Raw genomic sequence first — 14,937 nt, forward strand, 5'->3', positions numbered from 1 at the left:
AATTAACTATTTGTTAAAAAAAAAAGTGAGAAGAGCAGGACTGTTTCATACTCTTATAACTCTTTTTAATGTCTGGCTGCAGAGGAGACAGCTGGATTCACATATCTGCTTCCGTAATCAGTCTGCTGTGGTGTGCTATTTTTGTTGACACATATGAACGAAATCTGTTCTGAAGTTATGTAGTTAGTACTCTCTAGGCCTCGGGAGCTCTGTGGATCACACTTTAGAACCACTGTTTTAAATCACCCTCCATTCTGCCAAAAGTTGTCTTTCACACAAACACAGTCATGTCATTTCCCACTTTCCTCAAATCATGAATGGCTGCCTATGGCTCACAGGGTTAAGTCCACACTGCACAAAACCCCTTCCCATCTGGACAGACAGTTGTCTGTCCAAACTCCATTACTGCTCTGTCTTATATACCAGCACCCTGGCCACCTCCAGGTATACATACACGCCTGACCTGTTCTGCTTGTTGATGTCTCTGAGGCTCAACTTTCCTCTTGCTAAGACGCCTATGAATCTTTTGCAACCCCATCCGAAGGTCACCTCCTCTCAGAAGCCTTCTCTGATTCACCCTTCCTTTGGACTTTACTTTTTTGTGTTTTAAATACTTATTGTTTGAATAAGTAACTGAAATACATTGGATTAAATTCCAAAAAGGTATACCATACAATGATAAGTAGACTTCTTTCTCACATCTATCCCTTCCTCTCCCAAGAGGACACCACTGTGATTGGTTCTTTCTACATTCCAGAGTTGCTCTAGACATAAATAAGCATATCATTTATTTTACCCAAATGGTATTATACTATATGCACTCAGTTCAGTTCAGTCGCTTAGTCGTGTCCGACTCTTTGCGACCCCATGAACCACAGCACACCAGGCCTCCCTGTCCATCACCAACTCCCGGAGTTCACCCAAACCCATGTCCACTGAGTCGGTGATGCCATCCAACCATCTCATCCTCTGTTGTCCCCTTCTCCTCCTGCCCTCAATCTTTCCCAGCATCAGGGTCTTTTCAAATGAGTCAGCTCTTCACATCAGGTGGCCAAAATATTGGAGTTTCAGCTTCAGCATCAGTCCTTCCAATGGAATTATCAGGACTGATTTCCTATATGCACTGCTCTATACTTAACATTATAGCTTAGACAGCCTTCCACACTATCAAATAAAAATAGACCCCATTTTCTTAATAGTTGCAAATTATATTTTAAAAACAAAGCTTGTTTGTCCACCCACCCCCCATTAACCAGATAAGCGGTTTCTAATCTTTTGCTGCAGCAAATATCCTTCTACAGATAAGTTTACACATGTGAGAGACTCTGCAGCACTAATATCCAGGAATGAAACTGCTGGGTCCAAGGGAATGTATATTTGTAAGTTTGATAAACATTGTCAAATTGTCCTCTGTAAAAGCTGTTCTAATTTATACTCCCACTACCATGCATGAGAGGTTCGATTATCTTTGCCAAGCAGTGTTACCAAACTTTTTAATCTCTGTCAATACGGTAGAGGAAAAATGATACCTTGGTTAAGTTTAAATGGATATTTCTATAAGAAGATCAAATCTCTAGAGTTACACTATCCAAAATGATAGCCACTTGATACATATGGCTATTTAAATTTAAATTTTAATTAAGGAAAATTAATGGGTCAGATGATAAGAATCTGTCTGCAACGCAGGAGACCCGGGTTTGATCACTGGGTTAGGAAGATCCCATGGAGAAAGGAATGGCTACCTACCCCAGTATTCTTGCCTGAATTCCACGGACAAAGAAGCCTGGCAGGTTATACAGGCCATGGGTTGCAAAGAGGCAGACTTGACTGAGTGACTAATACACACACCCAAATAACATTTAAAACTCAGCTCCTTAGCTGCGCCAGCCACATATTGTGCTCAATAGCCATCCGTGGCTATTGGTTTCTGTGTGAGACAGAGGAAACACAAAACATGAGCATCATGATGTAAAGTTCTATTGGATAGTACTGCTCTAGACCTGTGCTGTCCAATGGCCACCAGGAACCCACATGTGGGTACTGAGCATTCAATATGTGGCTCGTGTGAAGTGAGATATGCTCTGAGTGGATAATACACGCTGGAATTCCAAGACTCAGAATTGTAAAAACAGAATGTAAAACGTCTCCTTAATAATTTTTATGTGGATTGCATGTTGAAATGCTAATATTTGGATATACTGGATTAAACAAATCATTAAAATTAATTTCATCTGTTTCTTTTTATTTCTGTCACGTGGCTAACTAGGAAATTTAAATTTATATGTGTCTCACACTCTATTTCTAGTGAACAATGCTGCTTCAATGGGCACACTGCTTTCTTAAGATGTGGGTTTTAGCATTTTTCCTTTTACACAGAAATAAGTGCAGTTACTATTGCTTATAAAGAAAAAGAGACTCACTGGAATCTCTTTTCTCCTCCTCACCCTTCCCTGCTTCATGCAGATAGGTTGGGCAGCAAAATGAGAAAGGGCAGCAAAGATCTTGATGACGAACAAATTGAAACAAACCAGTAGACTTCCCACCTGGGTGGCTGCAGGCAGGAACCAGTGGCATCGCTGACCCCAGCAGAGCCTGATTTCCTGGTGCCTGTTAAAACAATGCACCAGAGAACAAAGTGCCTTCGAAACTAAGAATAGAAGAGTGGCTCCAAATAAGATTTCCAGGACTCTGCAGGAACAAGTTCCTCCCCTGCACCGCCCTAACCCACCTTCCACCCCTGGCTTGCATATGGCCTGTCCCAGCCCCGCCCTCCCTGCAGTCCCAAGTCTGTACACACAGACGGAGGGACGGAGTAGAAAGAGGAAACCCAGAGAAAGAGGTGGGTGACAAGGGCTGCCCTAAAGGGCTGCCACCACAATGATTCTATGGTTGAGACATGGCGTATATGTTTCTGTCACCTGTGTCTTTAGCTAGGAAGGTGAAGAAAACTCAATTTTGCAACATAAACCACAAACTTGATAGATCAGAACATTTTCTAACCATGTACTGAGGGAATAAGACCTAATTATATCTGAGCATAAGTCATCTGCTTTCTATCTGAACATAGATAGAAATGTTTTCCCCTATCTGCTTAGGGGAAAACATTAATTTATTATCATCATCATCATCATTATTAGCTTCTGTGCCTTTAAGCAAACGAAATAACCTCTCTGGGTCTCAGTTTTACTGTCTATAAAATATATGAACTTTCCTATCTCATCCAATCAGAAAGTTCTGCGACTCCATGCATATACAAAAGAACTATCACCCACACCTTCAGTCTCGTTTTCTTGCGGCATTAAGACACTTACTGGGCAACTAACATGATTTAGACCCTGAGCCTGACACTGGCATTCAAATGTGGAAAAACGCTTCTTCCACTGGATGTTCTTAATAGGTGCAAGGAAAGAGAAGAGGACAGAAGTGAAATGCATCATTAGACCAGAGTTCTTCACCTGGGCCAGCAATCTGCACAGACATTTTCACAACTTTGTGCAGTTTTCCAAAGAGAACATTTCAAGATGCATGTGACTTCAGGAAGGCAGGGGGCTAGTGATGTAAAGGAACTATGAGAGGCTGAGTACCATGCTAAATTCTTGCAGATATTCATTCAACGTATATGTATTTAGGACCTAATACAAGCCTGGCCTTAGGCTGATGGTTCTCATCTTCATCACTTATTGGTACCATATTTATCTCCCCAACACAGCACAGTACTCCACATAAGTGAAAAGTGTTAGCTGCTCAGTCATGTCTGATTCTTTGCGACCCCATGGACTGTAGCCCACCAGGCTCCTCTGTCCACAGGATTCTCTAGGCAAGAATATTGGAATGGGTTGCCATTTCCTTCTCCCATAGTAGGCCCCCAATAAATGCTATTTGAGTGAGTAAACAGAGATGGTCTCTGTGGTATACTAATTTATTCTTCAGCAAACTTCTATCCCCTCTCCTGACCTCCATGGCTTGGTTCTGTCACTTGCTCTGGCCAATGGAACAGGGTAGACAGGACAATGTACTACTTCCGAGTGTAGACCTTAAGAAACATTGTGTATTTCTGCTTGCTCCTCTGGGATCTTCTGGTTTACACAGGAGAACATACATGTGGGTTAGCTCACAGACCTGCATGAGCCAGATCCACAGAAAACCTGCACACTTGTGAGCATGAGAATAAATTCTTGATATTGCTTGCCACTGAGATTGGGGTAGTTGTTATTCAGCAAAAGCTGACTGAGACATACTCCTATACCCATATCCAGAAATTTCAGGCAGAGAGTGGCTGGCCCTGGTTTCTCTTACAGTGGGATTTCAGCAACTAGGTCATTTTGTGGCTCTCTCTAGCACACTTTCTCTAAGCTGTTAATGTCCCATTTGGAGAAGATGGCAGGGGACACAGAGACCCATATTTTGGCCATCTTGACACCTGGCACAGAGTCAAGCACAACGCTGGTTCTCGGGCAGCGTCTGATGTATGACAGGATGGGCTGGCTGTTCGCTCTGGTGGGAGGAGCACTGTCAAAAATCACAGCAGGCAACAACTTGGGCCCAGACGCTCAAAGCCACTGGCTCTGCAGTCCCCAGTGTGGGAAGTGGAGCTGGTGGTGACACAGGATCATTTCAGACCATGTGCAGCAGACCAAGGGGAAGTTATTGTAATGTGTTTTAGGAAACACATCATGGTATTTGGAGACTTTAGCACTCCTACTGCTCAGGATGAACCTAAGCTCAAAACCAAACCAAAGAACAACTAGATAATTTAAAGAAAAACAGTAAGTGAAAAATAACAGTGAAAGTGGTATGGGGATACGGGACACGTAACTGCAGTTTAGGAAAACACTGGTCCTATTCAAGTCTCATTTTCCTGCAAATCACAATCATAGCCAGCATTTTTGAGCACCTATAGGATGCCCTGTTTCAAGAGTTTCACAGACACTATTTTATAAACTGTTCGTAGTATCAGAAGCAGATACTATCATCTCCATTTCCCAGGTGAGGTAACTAAAGCCCAGAGAGATAAAGAACTTGCCTGAGGTTAAGTGGCAGTGAGGATGTGAACTCAGAGTGTTACCTTCCAGGATCCAATTATGTCACTGGAGAACCTGGCAGCCAGGGACGTTCAGCAGTGGCCAAGGTTAACTGCAAAATCTTGAACTTGAACCCCAAACTCCTGACTCCCAGACCAGTGCTCTCACGCCAGCTCCATGAGAACTGGCAGGTAGTGAGAAGACTGGGGGTTTATGGCAGGGGTGGGTGGGGTCTGTGCGAAACAAGGGAGAGAGGGACAGTAAATGCTACAAGGAAGACTTGGGAGGGAAGAGATAGGGACATAAATAAGGCTGACAGAGGCAGACACTCAAGGGATGCAGAACACTTAGAATACAGACAAAATTATTCAGAAAGAGAGGGCTGGCACATGCAGGCTGCTTTCTGAGCTCCTCCCAAGAGACCCACCCACCGTGGCTTCCCCAAGTAACATCCACGTAGTCTATATTTAGGCACTAAAGTCACCCATTGTTTCTCTCCCAATGGACATGCAGGGTCACCACCCTGACCTTGCCCTCTCCGAGTCATACTGCTGAGTGTTCCATCAAGACAGGCCTTTTTTAGGATCTGGCTTGAGTCAATTTCCCCTTCCATGGCACCCACTTGGTGTTCTGGGAAAGGTGTAAAAGCATGGCTGGAATTGGGGCTCTAAAATGAAGTACTGACTTCTCTGTGTAACGCACTGCTTCCTTCCCTCCACAAGATCCAGTCAGGACCACGTTTCACTTGAGATATACGATGTTTTACAGCCCTACGGTTGCTGAGCTCTTAGACACTATGGATTCATTTCTCTGGGAGCCACTGACACCTATGGTTAGCAAGACCTGGGACATGGGTCACGTTTGCTGAGTGTGGGCTCTGTTCTCGGCATTGTCATGAGTCACTCCACTTACTCCTCAAGACAATCCTATAAGGTGGGCACTACTGATTACCCCCACTTTACAAGGAGAAAACACATTGATAGGTTTGGTAATGTGCTTGGGATTACACGGCTAGCAAGAGGCAAATCTGGGACTGAAACCTACAACTACGTGGTTCTAAAACCCTGCCCTTAACTGTTACACGCTACCATTCCTGCACAGACTCACAGCTCCCTTGGCCAAACCTCAGAAGATGGATTTATGAGACCTTTCAAGGGTTTCTCACTTCCCTTTCTCTCTATTCACATCCACCTCCCGACTGCCTCTCCCACACCCAGATTCAACTCTTCCAGATCCCTGCTCTAGAGACTCTCAGAGCCAAGAAATACAAATTCATTAAATAATATTTTCAAGAGCGGAATAAACGTCAATAGCCAGGCAGCCAATTACATTTTGAGTTCCAGTACATATACCTGGGAAAATGTGTATGTAAAACCATCTGTTAAATCACTTGACTTCGAAACAGGAAAGACAGGAGAACTGTTTTTCATTGTTTGTTTAAAAGTCATACCTTAGATTCATATCAGAGTTGAAACGAGTTTAGAGACATCTCTGTTTGACAGGTGTGAAACTGAGTCCAGGGAAGGCAGTGACTTGTTGCAGATGCCTCTTATGTAGGTGCTAATTGGACCAAGGCAAACATCCACCAAAATGAGCTTATTTGCAAACGGATTGGAGAGCAAAGTGTTACAGAAGATGCCACACTTGATAGGAGATATATGAAGGCCCCTGTCGTTAAAATCATCAAGGGCACCCATGGCCAGGAATGTCATTTCTGGATCCATTCTGCCTGACCCTGAAGCATGACCCACCGCTAACCATCAAGGAGATCCAGAGTATTTATCCTCGCCATATCCAAGTTTCACCATCTGCAAAGCAGGGATGATGATAACAGCCAACCCCTACAGTGATGTAAGAATTTTATGAGCTGATGCAAGTAATGTGAACACAGTCTAATACACATTAGCTATTACTGTAATATTTTTATTAACATTATATTAACTATCCCTGAAGTGTAGTAAATCTTACAAAATAATTTCCATATCTAATAACTGCTATCCATATCTGTATTACTAATTTCCATATCTCAAAGGCTTAAAGGGTGAGTGAATAGCGAGGTGAGTGAGATGGGAAAGGAAAAAGATAGCAAAACTACACGTATCACATGAAAAGATTAAAAATGTATGTCTATAATGGCCATGTACAAGACTTGGAATTAGTATTACAAACATCAGTCTTAGAAACACAATTCTGGTCAAAGAAACAGAAAAAGCAATGAAGATTTTCTTTGAAACACAGTTTTGGCTTATCCAAAGCTTTAACACTTAGCCACAAACAAAAGGAGTAGAGAGAGTAAGCTTCAGGGCTCCTAATCACTCTTCTGCCCATGGAAACATAACATTTCCAACCACTTCTTCTGAAATTACTCAAACAGGCACCACTACTACTAATGAGAATACCAGTGAGCCTGAGTCTCCCCTGGTATTATCTGGCCTCATCTTCCCAACGATGAACACATTCAAAACACCAGAATTTTAAGGAAACTTACAAAAAAAAATTGCTCCACACAGAATGAACTTCCCAAACTGAGTTTAGGCATCTTCCAATCCAAAGAAGAAAACGTCATGAAAATCCCCTTTGCTATTAAACACATACACACATACATTCACTTACTTTTTCCTTCCCATTTAATGAAAACCCATGTCTTGTAAAAATTAAAATACTGGCATGGTGGAGCAAAGAACGAAAGCCCCGCTCCCCTTGCTCTCTTCCAATCACAGATGCTAAAGGAAGTGCTGACAGTGAGACACTCCACATAACTCACCGTCCCCACCAAGCACAAACATCTGTGGTCTTAAGCACAACCACACAGCTCTTTTCTGATTCATGTACTTCAGCAAGGCAGAAGTGTGCCTCCATTGTCCCAGGTGCTCTGAGCGGCTCCTTGATCTGTTTCTTGGGCGATGCAGACAGCTGCCCCCTCCCACACCTCAGCTCCTGGAATGGTCCAGCCAGGCTCCGGTGGCAACTGAGAGCCCGTCTACCCCTGGTCCTGCTGCAGGGAGCTTACCTGAGTACGAACAAAGAAGCAGCACCACACCATGGGGCGCTCCGACCTCATCCACACAGAGTCCCCCGCCCCTAACTGCGGCGGCGCCCTTCAGACGGGATTCTCTGAGCAGAGCAGAGCATGGTTTCCCTCAAGGAACTCCTCCCCACTACTTGAGCTGTATGACAGGAAGTGACAGGGGGCCATCAGTTACATTGTCAGAAGCCGAGAACCACACCAGCCCAGAGCTCCCCACCTCCAGCGGTTTCCTTGCCGGCTGCTGCTTTTGCAGAGCACCCTGCCTCCTGGCATTCAAAGGCACACCAGAAACTCAGTTTCTGGCTGGCAACTCCCAGCCTGTAAGGAACAACAATGCTTAAGTGGGTCCCCACCTAAAAGCCATGCTGGGCATTCCGGCAGCTCTAAAGGGCTCACTGCCAGGATACCATGCTTTGTAGACCCAAACGTTGGGGTGAAATGGATAGAGAAGGGACACTGGGAGGAGAACTGTGTGTGTGCTCAAAGAGGAATCAACAGTCCACTTGAACTTCACCCAAGAGTCAGGGCCCTGCCTGGCATGCAAAGTCTATGCTGAATCCTAAATTCATAGCAACTCAACAAATGAGAGTGATGGTAAACACCCCACCCATCCGTTCCTTTCTTTTTTTCCTAGACAAATTTTCTCTTCAGAGCCCCTTGAAAAGAGTTGCTTCTGGAAACCTCTCTTTGAGCTTTTAACAGGATTAACAAAAGGCCTTACTGCTTGCCTCCGAGTCCTTATGGAAACAACTCGTGGCTGACATTTCTCATTTTATGAACTGGGGATCTCACCAATGAACACCGTGCCCTAGTCCCCTGCCTTTGACAAGGCCCAGATTTATTGGGTCAGACAGTCACGTGGACTACAAGGTTTCAGATGGAAACCGTGCCTATTCAACCCTTCACCACATTACCCTCCCAGCACAGTGGCAGAGGGACTTGAACCCAAGGAGACATAACTCCAGGGTAGCTTTCAATTCTTTTTTTTTTTTTTTAATTTTATTTTATTTAACTTTACTATTTTTTAGTTCTCTAACAGGGTGGGTATTCGATTTGCAACCATCTTTCTAATTGTAACTTTCAGCAGAAAGATTGAGCCCAGGACTCCCCAAGACATTCTTATAAATGCACAGATTTTTAAAAGCCTTTGCCTGTCTCAGCCCTGAGTACAATGGGGGGACTCATCAAAGACAGGGGTTCATTTGATAAGCTTCGATCCAAGACTCAACCTCCGAGCTTAACAGAAATGCTCTCCCCACCCATTCTTGGGCCAGCAGCCGGGTGCTAACATTTGGTCTCTGAAGAGCGCATTACATAAGCATGCTATGGAAGGATGCACCAGGCTCTGGCAGTGCAAAGATGAACCAAAGATGACCAGAAACAAAATAAATGCTGCCAGGAATTTGCAAAAAGTGTCGAGGGAGCCAAGAAATTACTAAGCCTGGCACATGCATTTTTCATAGGGACAATTTCTGGGAAGGCTTCTTAGAGCCAGAGACACATGGGCAAGATTCTGAGGGGTGTTCTAGGCAGAACGGGCAAGGGCAGTGGGGTGCAGACCCATATGAGTGCTTAGCAAGAAAGGCAAATGCTTTGAAAGTACTGCTATGATGGGCCTGCATCCTGCTTCAGAGAGCATGACGGGGGTCCCATCTGTCTGGGGAAAGAGGGAAGTGAAATCGCTGTGAAAAGGCTCAAGCCCTTCAGGCAAGCGTGTGGGTCACCTCAAGGCCTGTATGTGGTACCTCCCTGGCCAGGCACCCAGGAAACACTCAGTAAAGTGTGAAAATCAAACAGCGATGTCCACAAAAGATGGGCTTCAGCTTGTCCTCAGGATCCTCTATTTTCCAAAGCCAGACTCCCCACAAAGCAAACCTGGGGTGAGCAGTGCTATCGGGGGAAAGGGAAGTGTTCCTAAAAAGGCTTCCTTCTCTGGCCTCGTGCATAGAAAGGTCCTGATTTGTATAGGCCTGTAAATAAGCTAATCTTAACCAGCCCTGGCAGTAGGTCAACTAATGAAGAATGTCAATTCTCTGAGGACCAAGGACCAAGGATCCTTCCCCATAAGCGCAGGCACTTGAATCCTGTTGGAATTTCCCTCTGCAGGGGCCCCAGCCACCAAGACTAGGGTCCACTCCAGGCAGGAGCCAAAGGTAATGTGAGATGACCACGGGGCACTGGAGTTTCCTTCTTTCCTGGGGGAGGAAGGGTACATTCACATGAACTAATCCTAGAATGATTAAGCCTAACTTCCGGGCTGCTGACTGTGAATGAGAAAGAAGAATCGAAACCTGTGGGCTGCAGCACTTTGTGGAAGAGGTGAAACTTGAGTGGGCTCCGGGGCAGGTAGCCACAGCAGAGGGAGGGAGGGCGGGAGGACCAGCAGAGACCCTGGCAGGAGAAAAAGGGCACAGCCTGCAAAAGGGAAGGGAAGAGCCGGGTGCGGCCCTTCCCTCTGATGCCCCTGCTTTGACAGGAAGAACAACTCCAGTAATGAGATTGCCTGGGCAGAAGGCACCTCGTAGGAACGTTTCCACAATGAGAGGCTCCTGCCCTGGAAAGCTTATGTTCATTTTGAGCATTATAATGAGAGCTTATAAAGGTATGGGATGTGGGTTTTCTCCACGTGGCATTTAAGATACCATGAACTATTCAAACACGTTTTTCTACTGATTTTTACATTTTAAAAGTACCATAGTGTCACTATAATACATTTGAACCACACAGAAGTATATAGTGTAACAAGTGAATCTTCCCAAAGGCCTCGCTTTTTGCCTCACCACAATCCCACGTGCCAGAGGCACTGTGTCAAAACCAGAGGCAGATAAGTGAAAATCGCTCAGTCATGTCCGACTCTTTGCGACCCCATGGACTACCGTCTGCCAGGCTCCTCTGTCCATGGAATTCTCCAGGCAAGAATACTGCAGTGGGCTGCCATTTGGGGTGAACAAACCTAAACGCCTTTAGGACCAGGGGGTAAGGGATGGGAAAGAAGTGGCTTGGCAGGTACTGGACACCACTGAGAGCACTTGCCTTAGAAAAGTTCCAGCTTATTGGAGTGCCAAGGGACTAATGGCCCAAGTGAACAGACATTCTAATTTTTCAAGGGAAGCTGGGAATTTCGGATTTTACATGAAATCTCCCAATTTTTAAATGCTGGCAACTATTTTTTTTTTTTTTTTAATGCTGTACAAGCCACACAAAGCACAGTTGCTGGTGGATTTGACCCAAGGGCCACCAGTTTGCTACCATTGATGGTGATCCTTTAGACATTTCCTTCCATCTAAACACATGTAAACTTGTTTTATCACCTTTAAAATATTTGTCAAAAATGCAAAGCTAACATTACTTTAGCACTTGCTTTCTTCACTTAATATCCTCTTTCCACATTGTTCACATCTTGGACTGTTCTGCATAGCACTCCATGGTACGGGAGCACCTTTGTTCATCAGCTCCTGCCCTGTGGACAGTCAGCAAGCGTTAAGAGACACACGTGAAATGTCACCTCTCAGTTGCTCATTCCTGACAATGTAACTCATGATGAAAGTGCACCTGTGCACAGATATTAAAATGTCCTAAAGCCACAGTTACTGAAACCATTAATGGTGACTGCAGATTTTCGATGTTTTAATATGAGAACTTTTTAATTTCATCTTCACAACTATCTCAAGGTGGGGCCTTACTATTGTCTCTACCACATAGATTTTTTAAAAACTTGAGACTCAAACCGGTGGTGTAAGCCTGCCCCAGAGGGCCTACAGGGGGCAGGGTTGGGCAGGGAGCCAGGTGGGCTGACCTCAGAGCTCCTGCTCTCTGCACATAGCCCTAGGACAGACTGCCCAAAGCCTGCCCTGGGATAGCCAGGATCTGACATACAGCAGCAGATGTTGACTGCAAACTGCTGGAGGAGAGAAGGACCACTAACAAACAGGACAATTCAGTTCTTACAAAGAAAAAACTCATTTTAAAGTTCTACTTCATACTCAGTCAAAATATATTCTACATAAATTAGAGGGAGATATTAAAAAGGAAAAAAAAACAAAAAGAAAAAACTATGAAATTCTGGGGGTGGCAGTTCTCAGGGTATGATACTTTAAATATGTGAAACCTGAATCACTATATATTATCAATAGGAAACTACCTAGAAGGCACCTTTAGGTTTGCAATAAAGGTCCCTGTTCTTCCACACTTGGTGAATGACTACAGTGGTAGCAACTTCTCATTGAACCCCAAAGAGACCAGCACCAAGTGGGGGCCTCATTAAGGCCGCACCCCTCCCCCACCTCCTTGTGTCACTAGAGCTCAAAGTGATGTGTTTCTTATGCTGTTAGCCTATTAACTTATAGCAAGTTCTGTTGCAAGGTTTCAAGCCACTTTCTCACCAAAAATATTATTTAAAAAAATTCACTAGGGCTGTCATAAGTTCATTTACATAAAACAAAATGGTGAGATTTCAGCAGAATTATTTCTTCATTAAAAGCTGGTAACTAATGGTGGTTGCTTCCATTCAAAATTTTACTCTGATTTCTTTTATTCAACCTCTTTCCTATTTGCACCCAAGAAGCCATAGATTTCACAAAAGTTCAGAAGTTGTCTGGGAATTTCAGGGCCTGTGACCATATTCCAGTTGATGCCTTACATTTTAAAATAATTCCACAAATTGAATTGAAAAATAGGTAGTAAAACAATCCCATTAAAATGGAGTAGAAGCAGTAATGAAATTAAAATAGTATACTGCACCTTGCTTGAGCCAAGTTTCCAACATTAGAAAAGTGTTACATCACAGATCTTTTGAGGCTGTTGTCAAATTCAAATTAAGACTAGGAAGAAACAAAATTTATGCTGTGGTGGAGAGGGGAGGTACAGTAATACTCTTTGGTATTACTAGGTTAGCAGGAAGGCATAATGCATGGAAAGCCAGTGGGAAATAAAGAGAACTTCAATGTAATTTAGAGCCTGGGAGTTTACTTGTGGTCACACATTTTTACTGCATAATTTCGTATCTACTCCTTGGTGCTGGAAGTGTGGTTAAATTAAGCAAAACTTGAACAAGCTGGGGCATCCTGGAGGAGCAGGTCCAGACTCCACACCAGGCCAGTGTTGGTTGGAAGCAAGATGGTTTGACTTAAGAGACTCACCATTTGAAAATGCTGATGTTCTTCTACAGCCCTCCTTAATACCTCAGCTCAACAAGATAACAGCATGCTGCGAAGAATGTGGGTGCAGACCTGGCTGCCCAGGGTCAAGAATGAATAAAGAGAAATGTCTTCATCTATTGCTGCAACTCAAGAACTAAAAATAAATGAGGCTTGAACACGGAGGTCTCAACAGATTGCTAATCCTGAGGGCTTATCTTGCTTGTTTTGTTACGAGCAATAGCTTCAATCAGTTTTTTTCTCTAAACAAATCTGAACTGTTATTTATCACATTCCTCACGTGATTTTGGCAACCAATACATAGACAGCTATTTTAAAAAGCAAATGAAAAATAAGGAGAGCCACATTCTGATGTGCCCTGTGAAACAGCCACTAACCTAGGCTGGTCCCTGGGGTTCCACTTCCTTTAAGAACATGAGCAAGGAAGCCTGAAGAATTTCTGCATGGAGCAGACTGGGGTGCTTCCAAGAAGCTCACTCAATTTCTTAGAAACGTCAATACCCTGAATACAGTTTTTTCAAAGACTGTCAAGTCCTCTTTGTTAAACTATCAGTTAAAAGTGAAACTCCAGCAGGTTGCTGACCTCTAACCAATTCTTAGGAAAAAAAAAAAAGATTTAAAAACTGATTAGCTGATATCTATCAGCCAAAGAGCTTCCTTCCTTGGAAATGAGACTTACTGTTCGGCATTAAACTGTCAAAAGTGGTTAGAAGTAGAAAATCTAAATATGAGGAGGGTGGTACTCCTACCATTTGAATACTCAGGAGGCATTTGGAAAGTAACCTGCTTATATCAAAAAAAATACATCGCAACAAACTGAATGTCTGAGTTAAAAATGCATAACCAAAGCAGAAATCATTCTTTTAAAAAAGTTTCTCGCTAGTATTTTGACTCCAGATATCTCCTTAGGGATAATTTCTGGGAACAACTGGCTGGCTGGAATGATGGACAGTAAATTAATAGGGGAGCTCTGTGGTATTTGGCTCTGCCATTTACTAGTTGAATGATCTGGTAAGTCACTTCTTAACTTCCTTGACTCTTAGTTTCCTCATCTGTAAAACAGGAATAATGATTTTTCAAGCAGAAAAGGAAGGCTTTAGGTGTCATTATAGATACTGCTTCAGGTCTTCTTCTGAGCACACCGAAAAGTTGCTACCAAATCTAAGATAGCTTCATTTTCATCTTGATTTGAAAGAGAGTAAGAAAAAGGCAAAGGAAATTGGCAATTTCTCATTTTTCCCCTCTTCCTTCCAATAGGCGGGAAAATCGGAAGGTGGTTAAAACTCAAGTCCCATTTATTTTTTAGATGTTATAATGCTGACTTCTTTGAAATCCTTGAGTCCATCAAAAAAATTTAAGCTTTGATGAAAACACTTCCAACAAAATACCAAGAGATTGAAAAGCATGTATACACACGTGACTCAGAGCGTTCATTCTGCCTACACAACAGTGAAAGTGTTTTTTTGTTTGTTTGTTTTTTGCTTGGTATATATCTGTATACTAGAGGAATAAATATTGTTACTTTTTCCCTTACATCCAAAATCAGAAAGGAATCACCCAAACACTGGAAACCGGCAAACCAAGTGGGAGGTAGTCAGAAAAGCCTTCCTTCCTCCCAGTTCCCAAAGAGGGAAGCTGATTCTGGGTGGGAGCTCAATGCCTCCTCCCAGTTAGGGCTCTGCCCTGCAGGCTGTCCCTTTAAACCAGACTTCCTGGTAAGACTCAGAGATTT

The 14,937-nt window shown here is 43.5% G+C and overlaps 1 protein-coding gene across 3 annotated transcripts in view; it reads right to left on the reverse strand.

Annotated features, from left to right (window-relative positions):
- ARHGEF3 (Rho guanine nucleotide exchange factor 3) overlaps positions 1–14,937 on the reverse strand; it is a 313,634-nt gene that overhangs the window by 170,210 nt on the left and 128,487 nt on the right. Inside the window, exon 1 of one of the 3 annotated variants that reach the window (XM_027523866.1) lies at positions 8,032–8,134. The exons of the other annotated variants lie outside the window; for them this stretch is intronic. Coding sequence (XP_027379667.1) covers positions 8,032–8,082 — 51 coding nt within the window. The 5' untranslated portion in view covers positions 8,083–8,134. Of the gene's footprint in view, positions 1–8,031; positions 8,135–14,937 lie in introns of those variants that run through there. 3 annotated transcript variants of the gene reach the window in all.

The sequence above is a fragment of the Bos indicus x Bos taurus genome, chromosome 22 (genome assembly GCF_003369695.1).
Source record: "Bos indicus x Bos taurus breed Angus x Brahman F1 hybrid chromosome 22, Bos_hybrid_MaternalHap_v2.0, whole genome shotgun sequence".
Lineage (NCBI taxonomy): Eukaryota > Metazoa > Chordata > Mammalia > Artiodactyla > Bovidae > Bos > Bos indicus x Bos taurus.